The sequence below is a fragment of the Notolabrus celidotus genome, chromosome 5 (assembly GCF_009762535.1).
Source record: "Notolabrus celidotus isolate fNotCel1 chromosome 5, fNotCel1.pri, whole genome shotgun sequence".
Classification (NCBI taxonomy): domain Eukaryota; kingdom Metazoa; phylum Chordata; class Actinopteri; order Labriformes; family Labridae; genus Notolabrus; species Notolabrus celidotus.
This window is the reverse complement of record NC_048276.1, coordinates 29,245,499-29,266,531: the sequence shown is the minus strand read 5'-3', so window position 1 is coordinate 29,266,531 and position 21,033 is coordinate 29,245,499. Positions and strand designations below refer to the sequence as shown.

Genomic DNA, 21,033 nt, shown 5'->3' with positions numbered 1-21,033 from the left:
GCCTCCGCTCCAGCTGGAACATCCTAATTATTCTCTTGTCTGTCCTGCAGAATCTACAGGCAGCAGCCAGAAACTACACACAGCACAGACTCTTCCTCGCTCAGAAAAACCCTCCTCCTCCTCCTCCTCCTCCTCTCCCTCTCTCAGAGGCTGCAGGGAGACGAAGCAACAGGAGACACACTGACACATTTCTGCTCTAGCAGGCAGCTGAGAGAGTCTGTCTGCAGGAGAGAGTCATGTGTTTACTGGCAGAGTTTCAGTTGTACTCCTTGTTCTCTCAGAGACTAAAGAAACCATGTACGTTTAAGGCCTTCATCTAAAGGCATGTATTTCCTGTCTGCAAGAACGTACATTCTGACTTCGCCTGAACTGTCTGGAGCTCTACTGGAGCAGAACAGCAAACAGCTTTCCCAGGATGCAATGTTTTTTCATATCATACATTGCTCATCCATACTGCCTGAATCAGATCAGATTCAATAGCATGTGCGCAGTTATTCAAAAAGTGAAACATGTGGATTCGGATGTCCACTTGTTTACTATCCAGGATCACATAATCAAGCTTACTTTTGCACCAGTTTGGCAAAGAAAGACTGGATTGGATCAACCTGATCCAAATGCAGACTTTAAAGATTACAGATCACATTTTGTCCACAGGGGGCGCCAGAATCTGCACACTGAAGAAATCCTTACAGTTGCTTTACCTAGAATAATTCATGTTTAATATTAACAGTTATTAAGTTGATTATTTAAGAGGACAAAATCATTCATTTTAATCACTTTTCAAGTCTGCTCTTTGTCACTGATTCAGCAGTTCAAGAGCCACAGTTTGTGTCTTCATATTTTAGCCCTTATCCCAAAGTTAATTAATAATTGAAGCCAATGCAGAAGGGTTAAAAACTGCAGTTCATTGAGGATCCGCTTGAGGCTGGCTCCGGATGTACCGGAAACCACATACACACCAATTAAAAAAAGCTGATATTTACAGCAGAAATAAACAATTTTACAGCCTGGTTCAAAAAACGAGTGTAGTCTGGATAGCTCATTTCTCGATCGACACTATAGACTGTAAATTAAAATGGACAGCGTTGCTCCGCCTCTTCCCCTTGTACGGTTCTGAAGCCAAAAAATCCTGCTTCTGGGCGCAGCCATTGTGCAGCCAGAGCCTGTGAAGCCACTGTAACGAGCTCCGCCCTACAGCGTATAGCGTCACAAGACGCTGTGTATCCTTTGAAGTTTCCCTCTACGGCGGCTGTGAATCAAAGGAAACCCGGAAGTAAAACCCCGTTTTTTAAACTCTAATAACTAACGAAAAAGAAACTTATCAGAAAAAAGAGGCCTTAAACACAAAACACTCAAATACTAACTACATATCACCACAGCATACGGATGTGAGAAACATTCGTACGAAGTGTATTTATTTTTTAAAGTGTGACTGCACAGAGTTTTTGACCTATACTGCAGCCAGCCACCAGGGGGCAGACGCTTTGCTGGAAGCTTCACTTCCAGCCAAGCGAGATGCACCCCTGATTGACACACACTGTATGAAGGGAACATTTTTTTCTCACGCAGTCTAAAACATAGGCGTCTTTAATCTTCACATATTAGATTAAAACTGTGATATCATAATATCAGTGACATGTAGTGTTCCTTCAGACAGTCATTACGAGGTCTGCTGTTAGCTTTAGAGCCAGCAGATGTTTCTGTTTGCTGAGTCTGAGGCTCCAAAGCTGTGACTCTTTTTTCAGCAGTGATAGAAAGAAAGCCCCAAAGCTTCAGGAGGCTTCATCATCATTCATCAATACTCAAAAAACAACAACAAAAGATGGATGGAAATAATAATCACCTCAAAATGAAATCAGACAGAAGGCAGGTGTAAACAGCGGCATGACCTTGCCCCTATCTTATCAAAGTAGTGGCGTCACTAAAAATTTTGGAGTGAGCTCCTTTGTTGTTCCCATTTCTGCATTTCCCTTACAGGTCGTGTCACCCTGAAGGAATTGATAAATCATTGTCTGCCCTCTTGCACCTCATTCATCCTTCATTGGCAAAACCTGACTGCCTTTATAGGCCGTTCAGTTAACACACTGCCTGAAGCTGAGCAAACCATTAATCCTGACGGTGGACTTCATTGTTACTCTTAAGATACAGAATCAAAACAAACTCTTAATTCAACAGTAGCTTTATTACTTAACCAAACGTCATTTCAAACAGGTCAGTTATTTCTCTGCGTCAACTCAAGATGCATGAAATGGACAAAAAGAGGACATTGTTCAGAGAAGAAATCCCCTACACAGTGACGTCAGAGACCAACCCTTTAGAAACCAGGAAACGTTGGGGGCTCTGTTCTTCGCAGCATAGTGACCTGAACAGAGCAACAAACATGAGCAATTCTAATGTGTAAACCTGCAGCTAAATAAAAGTGACTGAACCCATGTCACCACTGTGTTTTATCTAACTTTACGCCTTGTAAGCTCTGTACTGTTAAAGGTTACAGAATGTATAGTTATGTAAATAATGCGTGTTCTATTCACATAGTAAAGACAAGAGCACATTACGTATGAAGAACCATATCTGTTGTAATGATTTCCTGAAAGTTTAAAAATATTCTTCATTAAAGCTGGGGTTGTTGGTCAGATTTATATACACTTTTTGTTATACTGGTTAAAATTATCTTTATGTCCTGATGGCAATCAATACATAATGTGTTCTTAAAAAATAGTGAAGAAAAGCTGCTATCTACAGCCAGAGTAAACCTGGGAAAACACCAACCAATCCCTGCCATCAGGAGCCAAATTATGAAACCAATCAAATCATGAACGACATGAGTTGACGTATTGCAAAACACAAACGATGTGCGGAGGACCGGTTTTGAATCAATCACCACCATACTGTCATGAATCAGCGACACTCGTGCATGTGAGTGGGGGCGTTGTTTTGGAGGAGCTCAGAGGGGAAAGGGGAGGGGTTAGACGGAGTCCTGAGGAAATGCTACATTCAAATTCATGCTAGTTTTCCGTGACTACCAACCCTAGCTTTAATGTATTTAGTATTTTGGAGCGATGTCATCAGTTGCAGTTATTTGTAATGAAATGTGATTGTCAGTAATTTGCTTTCTTGATTGTGTTAACACTGTTTATGATGGTTCCTAATGAGCATTACACAGGCACTGTTATTATGTATGTAGCGCCCTCTGCTGGGCAGAATTGAGGGGTGTGCCCCATGTTGTGTTGAGGCAACCTCTGGTCTTAAAATATGCAGAAGTGTTATAAACTGCAGTTCCTCGAGTGTCCACTTGAGGCTGGCTGCACCGGAACACCGGAAACCACATACGCACCCATTCAAAGAAGACGATCTTTACAGCAGCAATAAACATGTTTACAGCCTGGTTCAAACCCAGTTTAGGTCAGAGTAGCTTAGTAATATTATATAATTATTCTATAACTCTGTATTTTTGAAGATATTAAATTTACAAGTTTTGCCCAAATAAGGACATGGCTGACTTGATTGATAGTTGGGCGCCCTGTAGCAGTTATTGAGGAGGCTAAAAGCCTCTTTACCTCACACTCGCTCGACAGAAGTTTGGTTGAGTTCAACATTTCCAATATGGCTCCCGCTGACGATTGGCTTCAAAACAGCGCTGCAGGAACAGATGGGTGATGTCACGGATACTACGTCCATTTATTTATTTTTATTTTTACAGTTTATGATGTTGACATGTAAGCTCTGTTAAAGTTTGAGTGAGTCAGTTTTTCTTGGTGAAGGAGCTACTATATATATATATATGTGTGTGGTATGTTTGAAAGAACCTCTGAATTTAATGTCAACACTTTTATGAATAGATGGATTTGTTGTACAGGAACTTGGGCTCATCACGTTGTGCTTTAGCAAGATCATATCCCACAGTCAGCTAAATTATTGCTTTCTGTGTTCAAGCATTATTATAACTACACAGGTGGCTGAGAGGCCTATGGGGTTCTATTGTTATAAATATACACAGTGTATTGGAGCCAGAAGTGAATGTTAATGCTTGGCTCATTACACATGACAAGAGAAATCATACACAGCTTCTGCCTAAACAACTTATTATCAAGTAACTTATCTATATAGTTTTCATCCAATATAAAAATGATCACCTTTGCAGAGCTTCAGGAGCTCTAATTAACTGCAAAAACTCTACACATGTGCGTTTGTCTCATTTCTAGTGTAAATAATCTTTATAGAATTAATACAAGCCAATCAATCTCATCAATTCTACTTCATCATTCTTATTTGAAGATATTGGAAGCTAAAATTATGACCTGAATTGCTGCCAGTCCAACAGAAAAATCGACGAATAAACCTGTCAAACATAATCAATGTAAAGAAATCAATCCTTTTTCAAATGTGTCCACTTTTGACCCCTCAAAAAAACAAAAACAGCGGCAGCCAAAATGCCATCTTAGAGGCTTTGGAACCAAAAACCTTGAAGTGAAATAATTTGTAGAATCTGTGCAAATTGAAAAAAATGACCCAAAGACTGAGATTAAATAATATAATCAATTTATTCCCAGTTACCAAGGTCAGTAAAACCACGACCCACATAAATGCAGTGTCTTTGCTGTGAGACACAACCTGTAAAGATGTTTTTTTTTGGTATCTTCTGCTGATGTCGATGCTCAGTCACTGGAGCACGTGTCCTCTCGGCACTAGGACCCATCAAACCTTTAAACCGGTATTTTTCCGGCGCTAGGACCTGTCGGACTCCGTGATCTCTCTCTTTGTCTCCACCAGTCAGAGCCTCCCCCTCCTTCTCCTCCTCCTCCTCCTCCTGCTCCTCTCCGTCCCTCTGTAGTCTCATTCCGTGTCTCTCTCCATCAGCAGCGGTCTGGATGCTTGCAGGGACAGAAACATGGCTGTGAATCTCGGCAAGAACAGACTGGCCCTGCTGACCGCTTACCAGCAAGTCATTGACGAGACCGCGGACACCGACTGGTAAGTCCTTGAGCCGGTCTCCTTTTTCCTCCCCTCCTCCTCTTCCCTACCTCCCCATCGCTTCCTTCGCTTGTCCTCTCCTCTCCGGGCTTCCCTCTGGGGGGTTCGTGTCCGGGTTGGTGCTTGCTGAGGATGCGCAGCGCAGGTCGCAGCAGCATCATCTTCATCACACCCGGACTGTGTGAGAACTGCAGACCGGGTGTTAAAGTCCTCCTCTCTCTGTCAGGATGTGCGAGTTGATCTGCAGCTGAGACTCCTCGCGCAGCTTTGCCTTTTCCTAATTAAGCGCATTACACATCCCGGTATGCGCGTGGAGCACGTTTTAATGCTGAGAAAGTGAGAGTTTCTGTGGCCGTGAAACACACAGTAGCAGGTTTTCTGGTATGACTGAGCTGCACTGCAGAGTGGGGGCAATCTGCGCTGCTGTGCAACACTGTGCAGTGCGCACTGGGCAAATAATTGTGCACGCGGAGGGGCGCTTTGTTTCCTCTCAGTTTCTGTCGGGACCAGGTTTACTCTCAGCGAGCTGGAAGCAATTTCATGATTATACGTGAGGCGGTGTGTGTGTTCAAGTGTGTGTGTGTGTGTGTGTGTGTGTTCAAGTGTGTGTGTGTGTGTGTGTGTGTGTGTGTGTGTGTGTGTGTGTGTGAGAGGTAGAAGGGCCTGGTCCAGAGATACGGATGAGCCCCTGCATCCCCAAAACGAGGGCGGAGAGGAGAGGGGCGAGGCCGGCGGGTGGGAGGGGAAAGAGGGGAGGAGGGGGCTTCCATCATCACCCTTTGTGGCCTTTCCTCACTTGAAGAGGAGGCAAAGCAGAGCCTGCAGAAACACTGGATGTGGAAGTGAAAATACCCTGTTTGAACCACCAGAATATTATACTTCCTCATCAAAAAGGATTCAAATGCCAAAAGAGAGACTGAAATCATAGAAACACCCACATGTTGTCCTCATATGTTCAAGTTTTTTTAATTCAAGCCAAAATCAGACTTCAAAAACTCTTTTTACATGAAACAGGAATCAGTACCTGGAGTTTATCAGTAGTTGCATCCATTTTGGACTTGAAGGTTTATATGATATGCGTATGTTAAAAGGAAACAAATCCAGCTCAGGTTATGAACAAGTAAATGCCCGATTTTGGACTTTCCCATCAGCATTTCAAGCCTCCGTGGTGAATCTAGCAGGAGGAAGAAATTATGCCAAAAGAAAGAAAACTCAGCCTTTGATAGGAGTATTAATGTCCCTCTCTCATCTCTGTTTGGTGTATGATGGGTGGAGAAAGTGATCATATATATATGTTTAAGAGTCTGTTACAGATTGGGGAGGAAATGGAGCTTAAAAAAACTACTAGAAGAGAAAATATTTGACTTTGAGCTGGACTGTGGGTTCAAAGTTAATCTATAACTTGTTGTCCTTGATCACGATGGGCCAGCAGTCGCTACTGTAGAAGTTTGACCGGAGCTGTACTCTGTCATTGTTTTTGAATACAAAGAGCAGACCACCAGTTCAGGTTGGAGCTAATTGAACTGCTTTATGAGGCTACTAGCTTCATGTTTTACATAAAAAGTTAACCATGACGTTGTTTTTACAGTAAAGGATGTATGCTATCTTAGGTCTGAGTTCTAAGTTGTCTATGATAGAAGCTAAACCAAGGTTTGCACCAGCTCTGCTTGTACCCCAAAGCTTCTCATATCTCTCCTCAATATTTTAAAGGTTGTGAATATTTTGTCTTAATTAAAGGGACAGCTAAAGAGAGACAGGAAGAGACAGGGGAAGACATGCAGCTCAGGGTCAGGGTCAGTTGAAACAGCAAAGCATCTTAGGCGCACTCCTTAACCACTGGACTAAACAGGCGTCCCTCTCTCCTTAATCTTTAATGAAGGTGTGTTTTTGAAGATGCATTTTTCAGTTTGTTTTGGTGTTGGTCAGAAGGTCAATGAGAAAATGAATCTCAGCTGATGGCAGCTCAGCGCACAGCCCCCAGTTTCAGAGATGGATTAGATATTAACATATTTCTTTCATAGTTTTTACCTTTTTAATTACTCTGTCCTGTTGTTCTTGAGAGTTGGACAGCTTTGTGGATAAGAGGACTCCTTGTGAGTGGTTGTTTGAGCTCCGAATGGAGGGTGGAGGGGTTAGACGGAGTCCGCAGAAAGTGCTACGTTCAAATTCATGCTAGTTTTCTGTGGCTACCAACCCTAGCTTCAAGCTAACATGATAATAATGCATTACCACAAATTCTTGAAACTATGTTTTGATTAGTGACTGATGCATGCCTGTTCTGTGACTATAACCCTCCTTGCGTAGCTTAAAAAGCTTGATTCATAACAGCTTTCTTCGTAGCTACTGTTGCCTTTAACTACTGGATCTGTTCATTTTGAATTGGAGAAGACCTCTGTAAATAATTCAGTTCCCAGGATAAACCTTTGATAACAAATTCAAGCTACAAGAGACACTCGGTTTGGATCAATGTTTTAATACTTTTCTGCATGCAGTGCAGAAGCTAAGTGTTTACCAAAAGAGAAATGTTCAATGTGTGATATTTGTAGACTTTTTTACTACTTAGTTTCTGTTTTTATACCTACATAGTTATTCTATAGCGAGAGCACTCTTCGGTTATTCTTCTTACAGTTTTGTATGCTAAGTGTTTACTTCTAGATAAATATTAAACATAGTTACCATATTAATCCATTCTTCATGATAGCATTCTGATGCCAAGTCAAATTCATACAAAAAAGCTGTTGTCAGTTTTAACATTGAAAAAAATATTTTGAATGTTGTCCCATGTTGAGAAATCATATTTAGGTTGTATTTTTTGAAAATTTAGGCTTATGTTGTTTTAAGAAATGACTAGTACTTTTTTTTTTTTTTTTTTTTGAATATTTTATTTTGCTTTTCAAATTTAAACACGTAGACAGAAAATAGACTTATACAAAGAACATAAAGGAAGAGTTGGAAGCCTACTGTATGAGGAGTTAATAATACAGACAGAATACAGACAATAGGTGATTCCAAAATAACGATTGAAATCAATAGAAAAAAAGGGTAATAATAAAATTAATAAAAAATAAAAATAAAATAATGTTTTTTTTAATGAATGTAGTGTTACAAGTAAGATGAACAAGTCAGGAAAAAAGTGACCTGGCTGCCTTAAAAAAATAAGTTGATTCAACAAAACACTTTGTTGAGCTAACATTTCAGACATGTTTGCAGAAGTATTAATTATAAATTGATACAACAAGATGCTTAGTTCAGGCAAGTTAAATTTTCACGTTTTTACAATTCAATATAGCTGTAGGAACTTGTTGATCTCATTTGTTTTTTCATGTTGTTTCTACTAAGATTTAGGTTTGTAAAACTTAGAATTGCTTGTTGGTCTCACTATAAAGGCTTTTCGATTAAACTTAAAGTATGAAGTTGCTAGAACTAATTTATCAGCACTGTCTTTGTTACCCCAACTAATAACACTAAGTTTAAGGAACTAAGACAAAAGTGGAAACAACTTAAATTTATTGGCTTGCTGAACTTAACATTTTAAGGCAGCCAGGTTACAAATTATTTTAAGTTGAACTAACTTATTTTTTCTTACAGTGCCCTCTTGAAGTCTTGTGGTTGCTAAAGACTGTAAAAACGTTGTTAGTGATGACCTCTTGGCTCATCAGGATTCCTTTTGGACTCACTTTGTAAAGTTTACCTGACATACTGTTGCCCTTGCACTGCTTTGACAGAACATCAAAAGGCCAAAGATTTGACTGAGTGAATGCTATCCAAACCTTTTTGTCTTAACTTTCTGTTGTAATCAACAGTTTCAGGGGGCTTAGGGGTGGGACCAGTATAAACAAACATTAAGTAATATTATCCTATCATGTCCCCTTCAGTAAACCGGGTATAGGTCTTCAACAATGTGTCATTTTTTGAGATAATTCATTAAGTTGGTTGGAAAGTCCTTGCTTATTTTAACACCCAGTTATCATAAGTGACATAATTATGGATATTGAGTGATGCTTTTAGCACCTGATGAATGTGACCCATGTATTCTCTCCATTTTTATCCCCAGTTTTGGTCTCCACCCCCTTCTTAGACAGCACTTTTTGGCGACTGAAAGCCTCCTAAAGTGGGACTGTAGATTCAGTAAATTATCATCCCTCTGTCCCCTTTGTATGGCCTCACAGTCAATCCCATTTCATTTTAGATTTGATTGATGCATGTGTTTGAAGTTGCGTTATTACTTGCACAGTCTGTCCACAGCATTTGATCCACGAGCGACCACGTATTGCCAAATCAGTGGAGCATTGCATAGTGATTTTAACTCGGATTACATGTCCTGTTTGGAGTTGTGAGGAGTCAAACTCTCTCTAGTCACCATCTTAACCATGAAATGTGAACCTGGGCCATCTGCCGCTGGTCATTAGGCTAAATGAGGTCACTTTGTCTTGAAAAAACAGTCACTGGTTCTGCTTTCAGTTTGCTGTGGTGGATATGGTTTGGGGGGAGGTTCTCGTTTTGGTTCCACATTTTGTCTCTAATTTAGAAAGCGTTGATCTTTAGTAATGCCAGGACATGTATTTGATCCATAATGATTTGGAACATTGGAAGATTAACAGAACATTTAAAGAATTGTTGGTTAGCATGCTTTGTGTGGGGCCCAACACTTTAGAATATGAACTGGTTGGACTTTGGGGTTTTGATGTCAGAACATTTTGGCGCACAAAAATGAATAACAAGATTTAATCAAATACATTTATGGCTGTGAAACCGTATTTTGGGATTTTTGAGAAATGTAACCTACTTTTTTCTTCTGTTCGTACATGGCAAACTAAGGAACAGGTTTTTTTTATTCCTGGATGCTAGACCCTTTTTTAAAGACTGACATTTGATGACCACTTCACTAACACCGCCAAAGGCTTCAGTGTGACAGATTTATAAAATGCAGAACTACACAACTTTTGTCAGAGGAAGATGAATTCCTGGAATCATTTACACCATTTATCTTAGGTTGGATTTTCCACAGCCCTTTGGCACTGATGTCTCCGTGTATTCTAAAATAACCAGACACCTTTGTCACCAGCACGTTACTCTGAGGATTTATCAGGAAATGATGCTTTTTCCACTCACACATCTCTCTGGTTCTCAGAAAAGCCTAAATGTGTAAATTACGCCTGGCACCCTGTTAGTATGAGACGCTGCATTCTGTACATGTGAGAGAGAGAGCTGCCAACATTCAATCCAAAGGTTAACGCTTCCTGTAATGCCGTTCGAATGTTTGCTTATCCTGACAGATGATCCTCTGCTGCAGAGATGATGCTCGTTGCCTCAGGCCTGCCCCCAATTTTCACACTTGATGAGGTTTGAACAAAGGCAGAGACTTCATAACACTGCTGACCCCAAACAACACGGGATATTGCCCCCATAACCCCCTGAAACCCCCTCTGCCCCAATAACTATCTTTCTATCAGTAAGGTGGACTTGAATGGGAGGCAGACAGTCATGAGGTACATTTGCCATTTTTCTTGAAAGCTCAATCAGAGCAATTGCTGTGGATCCTGGATCTCAGAAATAGCAAGTCACAGAGATCTTAAGGCTTACAGCACAGTTTTATTATGTATAGTATGGCTGTGTGAAGTACTGGGCGCTGATTGGTCAATAAAAGCAATCAGAGGTCTGCTATTTGTTTGTAGCAGTTCTTTGTTGGATTATTCTTTTTTTGAAGGAAAAATCAATATGAGAGGCTCTTTTAATATAAGTATATGATGGGTTTATTTGTCCTCTGAGTGTTGAGGTATCATTTGTAGTCTTAGGACTTGTTTCAGTATGAATCAGCCAACTTAGACTCAGAGAAATACTAATCAGTATATTTTAATTTGTTTAAGAGCAATGGATTAACAGTGAAATAGTGAAGAAGGAGATTAATTTCAGCCAGGCTAAAGATGTACAATGATTGGAAATCCTTTAATCCATTTGGATTCTGTTAACTACTAAAAAAATATGCAAATTGAGAAAATATTTAAAACGATTTAAACTTTGGCTTGATAACAAAAATGTCTATAATTCAGTTTTATCAGAAAAAAAGTTTAATTAATGGATCAAAAGTTAATAGATTTTGAGCACTTGTTCAACCCATATCTCTTTTAGTATGGCTTTTAACGACTAACTGTGAGGTTCTTTTTGTTGAGAAGATTTTATCGTTTTTTCACATTAATTGGAGAAAATAGGATCCCATTCCTAAACATCAAAATCTTAGAGATGGAAATCAATATAATGATTAATTATTTGTTTTTCCCAAATTAAACATTATAAAAAAATATATTTTATTTAATTTAGCTCCTCAAATTAAAAGATTTTGATATACAATTTGACGCTATTCATAAATCTTTTGAATCATTGTTTGGACATTTTGCGATCAAAGCTGTTAATTACAGAATGAACCAATTCCACACTTATTTGGGGTTTATTTTTTTTATTTTGCTCTATTATTTTACAGTATAGACCAAACAATCACTTGACAAGGAGGGAAAATAATGAAAGGACTAATTGACGGTGAAATGAGTCTTGAGTTTCTTGTGTAAAGTGAATTAACTTTAAATTGAAGGGAAAGCAGACACCAATAATATTTCTCTTCAATTTGAAGCTGTTAAAGTCAGACATCCTTTCTTTCTGTCTTGTAATTAACTTCTCAGTCTTCTTCATGTTCTTTCTCCTGCTACGTCTTTGTAATCTGGTGAGGGTGTAATTCCTGTGTCTCGCCCTCTTTGTAGCAGAATCAATCGTGAGGCTTTTTTTTTTTTGTTGCAACCAGACGCTGTCGAGGTTCTTCATTAATTACACGACATCCTCACATAAAGCTTGTCCTCTGTGAACAGCCTTATCTTCGCCAGGCTTTCTAACACTTCAGCAGCTTGTTATTCAGACACTGAGCTCTGTCCAGCTCTCTATGTCGCCTGAAGCCATGACCGCAGTGACCGATTGAGGCCTCAATACTCAATAAGCTGAGAGGGTCTAAGAGCCGGCTGCAGAAACTAAAGTGATAACAAGCAGCAGAGATCCAGTTGAAGGATGAGTCGGCCATGTCCTCTTGAAGAAGGATGATAACACCAGAATGATCCTGACAAGAGCTCCCATTAGCTTCTCCTGCAGCTGAATCACGACTCTGTGGATCTCTGAGACAAGACGAGATGAAAAAGAGTGTTTTTTATAAGAGCTGAACTCTTTTGTGGTTTACAGGGAACATACCTTGACAGATATTGACGGACTGCCATGATGCTTTGCTTTTATAGCAGGAGTGTTATCGTTAATTTGGAGATTCACAGGGTTTTTTTATTCCCCAAGCACCAAACTGAGGCTGGTTTTTGTGCTTTAAAGTGAAGATTTTGTTAAAAATTACACATCTTGAGTATATTTTTGTTTTATACAGGAGTAGAGTTCTCTTACTTGGACTAAAACATTCATGGATTCAAAACAACTCAACAACAGTTCAACTGATTGCTATGAGCATTGCGTTAAGTTATTTATGCTCACTGTCATTTGTGCTACATGGGTTAATGACCAATTATTCAAAATGTCTAAAGCTTCAGACTGTACACTCTAAAACCTGGTTTATACTTTGTGTTGACTCTATGCCATAGTGACCATCCCAGTTGTGAGCACTACACACTTGTTCTTTGGAGTGTCAGCATCGCTCTGCAGTACTCCACCCAAATTGTAGCCGGCAGTGCGATTTCTCTGCAAGTCATAATGCTGGTGTCCTGTCCCGTTACATTCTCAGCTTGTTTGTGCACAGGAAGCTCTGAGCGTAGTATCCGAGCATACAATGTTGAAGTTAAAGCTGATAAATGTTGAGCCTACTGCAGATATATCTGCAGAGAAGAAAAAAGGGGAGATGTATTTAGGGCGGATCTTCCTGAATCGCATACCTGCACCTCATTTACCTTGTTGATCTCCCCCACATCAAAAGTGTCCTATGGTAGAAGGAAGCATTTAACCAGAATATTTGGCTGCATCATAACTAATTCAATCAAATCAGGTGAAAAGGATTTCAAGGGCAGCACAGCAGAATTTATTGCAAACAAGCTTTAAAAAACTTGCAAGTAGAAGTGATGCACAGCTTCACAAGCTCAAATATTCAATGTGAAAAGGTTACCTGGTCAGACACAAGAGGATTAATAAGAGGGGATTGTCTTTGCAGCCTGTTATCATTAATTCATCCTTCGCCTGCAGGACAAAGTCAAGAATGTCGGCCCTCAAATGTCAGACTGTAGTGAAGGTTACTTTATGAAAAGGGCAGCAAGCGTTCAGGGTTATCCAATATCAAACAACCAGCAGATGTTCAGGAATGCAGAGCTCTGTGGCTGCTGATTGGCCCCCGGCTGCTGTCACATGACACTCCCGCCCCCCTCCAGCTGTTTGAAGAAGCCATTACCTGACAAGTCACCTCTGTCAGGATGACAAAAGAAGAAGTCTGTCGGTAAGAGGAGCAGGGGTGAGGGTAGACAAAGTCTTCGTCAGACAAAGACGCATTAAATCTGATGCTTTTGCTCATTTTTGAACCGCAAACATTCCTGCTCCTGCCCGCTCACATTTTTAACCCTGCTGGTCATTTATTAATGCAGTCTCTGTTGTTTACCCCTGGGGGAAGCTTTTATGCACTCTAAGGTTTATATTCAAGGTTAGTAACCCTCAAGAAGGCTAGTCGAGGTCAACGGAAAAACAAAACACTGCTGATAAAAAAAACAGCCAGTGGTCATGTTCTTCGGCAGTCTGGGTTTGTTTTCTTGAGAGGCAGATATCTACCTATTCCTCCATGCAGACAGCTAACAGATAAAAGGAAACATAGTGATAGGACAATGTATGACCTCTGACCTCTAGTCTGGGTTGTGGACACAACCAGCGTCTGATAATCTAATATCACTGAGTAAGTCTTCTTCTGTTCCTCCTGCTGTATTTCCTCTTTGCTCATTGTTAGCATGAAGGTGTGCTGTTAGCAGACATGTGGTCTTTGTCTCTCTGTGCTGGGCCTGCTCTCTTTAAGATGAATACAGAAACAGGGTCAGGGATACAGCATGTAAAACAGGCTTTTACTTTCATCATGTCTGATTTATGAAACACAGTTAGACATCATCTCCCTGGGCTATTAATCTGCTGCTGCTGCAACATTTATGGCTGATTCATTTATAGGAGGAGACCGGTTCATCACCTCTGCTTAGTGTCTTTACTTTGCATTGATATGTTTAAACAGGATCATGCAAATAGTGACAAAATCAAGCAGCTGTTTGCATGATCATGCATCTTTTCACATAAACATAACATAATGACATCATCAAAAAAACACAGAATGATGACGTGAAAGATTAAGGTCATAGTCATAGCTAAAAATGAAGCTCTCGCTGTCACAGTTAGAATTTTGATCAAGTTTGAAAAGACCGCCTTCAGCACTTTGTTTCCATAAAGTTCAGTCAACACACTTTCAGTCCGATTTCCTTTGAATGCACCATCACTCTCTCTCTCTCTCTCTCTCTCTCTCTCTCTCTCTCTCTCTCTCTCTCTCTCTCTCTCTCTCTCTCTCTCTCTCTCTCTCTCCTCCTTCCTCACCTCCTCTGGTTGGTGACTAATCGTGGCTCTATAATGGGGTTGTGACCTTAGGTAAATGTCGCGGAGCAACGTGAGATTTGGGGGTCAGCCGGCGACGCGTGTCAGGTTGAGGTCAGTGTGTTAGTGAGGAATGAGGAGGGTGAAAATGAAGTCAGTAAATAAGAAGCAGACCAACCTCCGGCCTCACAGGGATGCTCTGGCACTTACTCACCCGGTCTGATATTTTCCTACTCCTAATAGAAGTCATTATTAGCATCCCAAAGTTGGACCACTGGACTGTGTGAGAGAACTGATGGCTCCTGAGTCTGTGTGAAGGGTAACAATGCAGGAAGCTAAATGTTATTGTAAGCAGTGATCATTTATTCATCGAACATGCTGTTACTACATAAAGACCCAGAACAAACAGGCCGAAGGCTAATGTGGGCCACAGAACTAACTGGTTTTGATGGTTTAGTGTCGTTCTGGGCTTTCTTTGAGCACCATATTGCTGCAGTTTAAGTGCTGAGGACGTTCTGTATTATATATACCATCTGGTCTGGGATCGCATCGGGATTCCCCAGGAGGAGCTGGAAAGTGTTGCTGGGGAGAGGGATGTCTGGGTCAATTTGCTTGGACTGCTACCTCCGCGACGCGACCCTGGATAAGCGAAAGAAAATGGATGGATGGATGGATGGATGGATGGATGGATGGATGGATGGATGGATGGATGGATGATCTGTATTGCCCTCATTTAAGGTGACTTTGCCCAGGTGGACTAGGTGCAGCCTCCTCCAGAGGACACTGATGGTGTGGGTTTGTTTGGTTAAAGATAAAGACAGGGAAAAATCAAAATGTCCTCCATAAATTGATCTGTTTTGAAGCTTTTCTGAATGTTTCAGGTATCACTTTGACATCTGGAGGTAACCGGTGAGAGTCTCCACTCAAGTTCAACCTTTGCTCTTATGTCAGTGGTGAATTAGTCTGGATGTTTCCAAAGACCGGCTATTAATGAATTAGTCTTGTGCTCTTTGCAGGTAAATCAAAGGGTTAGGTTCAGTTTGTTTCTCCTTGATTACTTGCCCTCCTCGCCACATACACAGATATTTTTTAAATCAACTCATTGCATTACCTTCATTTCTAAACAGATTGCGTGTGTGTGTGTGTGTGTGTGTGTGTGTGTGTGCAGAATGCCCATGTTAACAAGTTTCACCTCCTCCCATATTATTCTTGAGTGTGTGTGTGTGTGTGTGTGTGTGTGTGTGTGTGTGTGTGTGTGTGTGTGTGTGTGTGTGTGCTATCTAACGAACTCCCTCCTCATCAAACATTTAAGACTGCACAAATTAAAAGATAACTCATAGTTGTTTTCTTCTTCTTTACTTTTGCTGGTTCATTGCCACGTTTCTCGCCATGTTACTGCCAAACATTCTTAAAAAGATTTTTACCACATACTGTTATTGGTGGCCAAAATCTCCATGTGGATCCTTGATAGTGTAATGATGCAAGAAAAGAAGAATTTTCTTTTCAAGGGCTGTAAATCCTGGGCCTGAACGATATCCCATCCTGTTGATGTTATTGGCCAATAGGGGCCTATGATGGATACATCTTTACCAGAGCTGTTTTAGAAAGGGTTCCGTTCTTGATTCATTCAACCTGCTATGATAGTCACATCACAGCAAAATTGGTGCAAACCTTTTTCATTCCAGCTGAAAAATTCAGCATAGTGACCATCATGATGAGGATCAGTGTCAGCCTGGGTCTCAAAATATCAGATATCAGTCCAGCTCTAATGATAGTTAAGGTCAGAAGAGATTATTCTCTTGATTTTTTATTATCCACGATTCAAAAGGATCTCAATAAATACTTGAAACTGCCTTAAAAGCAGTTTTTAATTGTTCAATTCTGCTGGACTAACAGCCGAACCTGAAGATGTTCAAATAAGATCAATGTAGAAATGAAAAAATGAGAAAACTCCTCACAACTGAGACTTGAATCAGTTCTTTTTGGAAGTTTCAATACACTGTGGTGCTCACAGGTGACATGGAGACAACTCTTAAGGTGTGAGTGGAAGGTGCAATTCCTCATAGTGCGGAGCTTAGTCCTGGGTGAACAAAATTGGTTGGCTTGAGCAGAGTGAAGGCTTATTGAGACAGTTTGTGTGGTGAGCAGTTCAGGGGCCTGTGAGATAAGATGCGGATGCATAATCTGAAAATTAGTGTTTTTAGAAATACAAATTATTCAATAAACTCTCAGAATACAGGCCTGCTTGTAATAACTTAAGTATCTAAGACTATTATTGGAGGCTAGGCTCTTATCCATTGGAAACATTTCCCAGTTAAGGCCTAGGAGGCTCTCTTCTTTCAGGAGTATACTCAAAGTTTTCATTTTTGCAAAGCTCATAGTTTTTCATCTCCAGTTATCAGGCTCCTCTCCTTTGGAATCATCTCCCAGTCCGGGTCCTGGAGGCAGACACCCTCTATTCTCTCATTCTAAGAGTAGGCATAAAGTTGTCATTTTTGTAAAGCTGGTACTTTTTCACTCACTTTTACAAATTATAGTATTGGAAAACTGTGTCCTTGGAATACAAGCCCACTTGTGGTACCCAAAGTCTCAAAAGTAGAATGGGAAGTAGGGTCTTCAGTTATCAGGCCCCTCTTCTTTAGAAACATCTACCAATCAGTATGAGAGGCAGACACTCTCTCTACCTTAAAGAGTAAGCTTTCTTTTTCAATAAAGCTTACAGTAAGGGATTGGCTCAGGCTTAGACCAGCCTGTAGTTAGACTGCTGTAGGCTTAGACTGGCGAATGAGCTCCTCTCTCTCCCCCTCTCTATATATATCTGAATGAATATCTTAAAAAATAACAGTGAACAGTCCAGACCTTCTTTATATGTAACTTGAGATGACTTTAGTTATGATTTCACGTCGTACAAATAAAAATTGATGAATCGACAGGGTGGCTATGTCGAGGCAGGAGGACAATGTCATCAACTCACAGCGCTAAATTTCAGCAGCATTTTATTCAGCTAGGAAAATCTATAAAAGCCAGAAGTTGATTTAGAAGCCAAGGTTTTATTAAATGAACAGCACCAAGTCCTCTTCATAAGAACATGGAGTCAGTGAAGTGAAATGAAATAGTCTGAGTGTCAGGCTGAGTGTCAGGCTGTCATTTCTCTGCTGCTGTCAGAGGTTTGAGTTCAGCAGGCGAGTGCCGAGGCTAAAGAGATTTTCTCAAGTTTCTCTCTCTCTGAATCATTTGCACTCTGCACTGACAGTTTCCGAGCCAGAGGAAGAGAAGAAGTGGGAGATGAAAATTGGCCAGATAGGAGAAGTCAGTCAGCTCTTATTTTTAGCTATGCTTTCACACATTGAGTTTATTTAAATTACAACAGAACGCATCCCCCTTTTGAAGCGAGAACAGTCAGAAATCATGTAAAAGTGCACTACTCAGAGCTTTGAACATAAAACAGGTGTCTAATACTGTCTGATAAACCCAGTTCAGTCTGCTCTAAAGGCCCATTTATGGAAAAAGAAAGGATGAGTCGCTTGAAAGTGTTTCCTGAGTTATTACACGTTTCCCTAGAAGTGGTCAATAGTGAGACGTTACTCAGAGCTATCATGAACTGATTTCCTGAAGACAGATTGGAGTAACTCTGAGGGAAAATGAAGGCTGAAACTAAACCTCAATCCATCTAATGTGTGGTCTAACCTCCGGATGCTCCTATCAGATTCAAAGGTTCTCTGTAATGGCTGCAACATAATCCTTGGAAAAGTGCATCCAATTGCAGTATGTCCACTTCAAAAGTTTGCTGTTGCCAACAAATATAGTTATTCAAAGTGTCGCACAACTCTTCAAAAAGATAATAGACAGACATTTTTGGCAGATGGTAGCTGTTGCTGTACTGCTGTCTGGATTGGGGAGCTGTTACTGTACTGCTGTCTGGATTGGGGAGCTGTTACTGTACTGCTGTCTGGATTGGGTAGCTGTTGCTGTACTGCTGTCTGGATTGGGGAGCTGTTACTGTACTGCTGTCTGGATTGGGTAGCTGTTACTGTACTGCTGTCAGGATTGGGTAGCTGTTACTTTACTGCCGCCTGGATTGGCAATTTTTGGGGTTTTTTGGCTTTAATTTTTTAGATAGGGGTTCAGATCCAACAAACTAGTTTTACAACACTGTAAGTTTTCCTGTTTGCACCGTATTGGAGAACCTTGAAAGTACCTCCAATATTTCTTTTAAGTGAAGCATGTAGTTTAATGTACTGAGTGTAAATTGTTGTTCTGATCCCCATTCTGCTATATCAGAGCTGAAAATGTGTCTTTGCTGTTTTTAGAGTGTCAAGTGAAAAAATAATCACAGAACAGAAGTCTGATTTAGATGAACAGACTGTTCAAGTTAAATGTGACATCTGCCAAGGGCAGTACAGTTATATGCACACACACACATTTACACACTGCAGACAAACTTTATGCTTGTAAGACATCTTTTTTTGCAGTCAAATATGATTGTTTTATATGTCTCAGTCTCAGTTTTAGCTTGAATATTGAAATTTGGACATTACATATAAAATATAACTAATAACAAACTGGGATTTATCAATTATTATTGTTTTATAAATCCAAACCTAGTCTTATGTCTTAAGTTACATGATTATATAACTGTGTAACTGTAGCTGTTTTACACCTCTTTCTGTTTCTGATTTCCTGTTGTGGTATATTTTGCATTTCATGTTTGAGTCAGAGGCAAAGACGAGTGTCAATCATGTCTTGAAGAGATGACAAGAATCTGATTCATCCACTGTGAGAAGAGAGGAAACTGAAGGATGACTGAGGTGAAAGAAAACCTGTGATTAATGGTGTGTATTAGGTATTTCAATGACTCTGGAGTGTGGATTGCTCTCTTTCTCTCTCACTGAGCCTTTCGTTGGCTGCATTGTAAGAGTCACGCTAATACTGAACAAGCCTGCCTCAAGGCCATCGCCGAATAAAAGAGAGAAAGAAACTGGGAAAGACTCAAGTGTGAGTAAGAGAATGATCTTTTTAGTTTTCTTACAGAACAGAAGTGAAGCCAACACGAGACACAATGACATGTCCTTGTGAATCACATATTGGTAATAATATTTATTTATATCTTTTCATGGGACAACACTGAAGAAATGACACTTTGATATAATGTATAACAGTGTAAATGTACTGTCCCCCCAAAGTAACTCAAAACACAGCCATTAATGTCTAAACAACGGGCAACAAAAGTGAGTACACCCCTCAGTGAAAATGTCTAAATTGGGCCCAAAGTGTCAATATTTTGTGTGGCCACCATTATTCTCGAGAACTGCTTTAACCCTCTTGGGCATGGAGTTCACCAGAGCTTCACAGGTTGCCACTGGAATCCTCTTCCACTCCTCCATGACGACATCACCGAGCTGGTGGATGTTAGAGACCTTGCGCTCCTCCACCTTCCATTTGAGGATGCCCCACAGATGCTCAATAGGGTTTAGGTCTGGAGACATGCTTGGCCACTCCATCACCTTTACCCTTAGCTTCTTTAGCAAGGCAGGGGCCGTCTTTGAGGGTGTGTTTGGGGTCGTTATCATGTTGTAATACTGCCCTGCAGCCCATTTTTTGAAGGGAGGGGATAATGCACTGCTTCAGTATGTCACAGTACATGTTGGCATTCATGGTTCCCTCAATGAACTGTAGCTCCTTAGTGCCGGCAGCACTCATGCAGCGCCAGACCATGACACTCCCACCACCATGCTTGAATGTAGGTAAGGCACACTTGTCTTTATACTCCTCACCTGGTTGCCCCCACACAAGCTTAACAACTTCTGAACCAAATAAGTTTATTTTGGTCTCATCAGACCACAAGACATGGTTCCAGTAATCCATGTCCTTAGTCTGCTGTCTTTAGCAAACTGTTTGCGGGCTTTCTTGTGCATCATCTTTAGAAGAAATGTGTATTCACATTTGTGAGATACTGTAATTCAAACAGTGGAGTTATGCATGTTTATTTGTTGTAAGAGTGACATTTTAACATGAAGCTATATGGAGTTGCCTGACTTGTGTGTCCTCCCACCAGTGGTCACATGAGGAACTGCAGTTTTTGTCTCTAATTGGACTTTGTTTGACCTGAAACCACTTTGTCTGCCGTTTTATTGAATAAAAAGCCATCAGACCTTGACATGCTGCCTGCCTGAGCTCTGACTGGATTCAGATTGGAAGTCAATGTAGTTCAGTCTCTATTTACAGTGACAGGAGCGCTCATATGACCTGTGGACTGAGTGTAATGGCTTTTTAAATCAGTTAACCTTTGTGCAGAGCAGGCTTCACTGCAAATCTGCAGAATCAGATGTTTGATGACGAAACGACTGCATCCTAGGTCGACGTATTGACCCATTAGAAATCTTACATCACATACAGTTTGTTTTCTTTGCTAAATATATGTCACATATATTTTAAGTTTCTGCACATATATTTATAGGCTACAGCTTTTTTATGCGTACAGTC

The 21,033-nt window shown here is 40.5% G+C and overlaps 1 protein-coding gene and 1 long non-coding RNA gene across 3 annotated transcripts in view; one reads left to right on the top strand and one right to left on the bottom strand.

The window, feature by feature from the left end:
- Nucleotides 1-4,522: 4,522 nt before the first annotated feature.
- LOC117813110 lies at nt 4,523-5,578 on the bottom strand. Its single transcript, XR_004631322.1, has 2 exons — nt 5,022-5,578; nt 4,523-4,871 (listed from the first exon to the last, which is right to left on the bottom strand). It is a non-coding gene; the product is annotated as an uncharacterized LOC117813110 (long non-coding RNA).
- dbn1 (drebrin 1) overlaps nt 4,678-21,033 on the top strand; it is a 137,174-nt gene continuing 120,818 nt past the window's right edge. Inside the window, exon 1 of one of the 2 annotated variants that reach the window (XM_034684198.1) lies at nt 4,678-4,971. In XM_034684198.1, coding sequence (XP_034540089.1) covers nt 4,889-4,971 — 83 coding nt within the window. In that variant the 5' untranslated portion in view covers nt 4,678-4,888. The remainder of the gene's footprint in view (nt 4,972-21,033) is intronic. The other variant, XM_034684199.1, reaches the window with a different exon arrangement.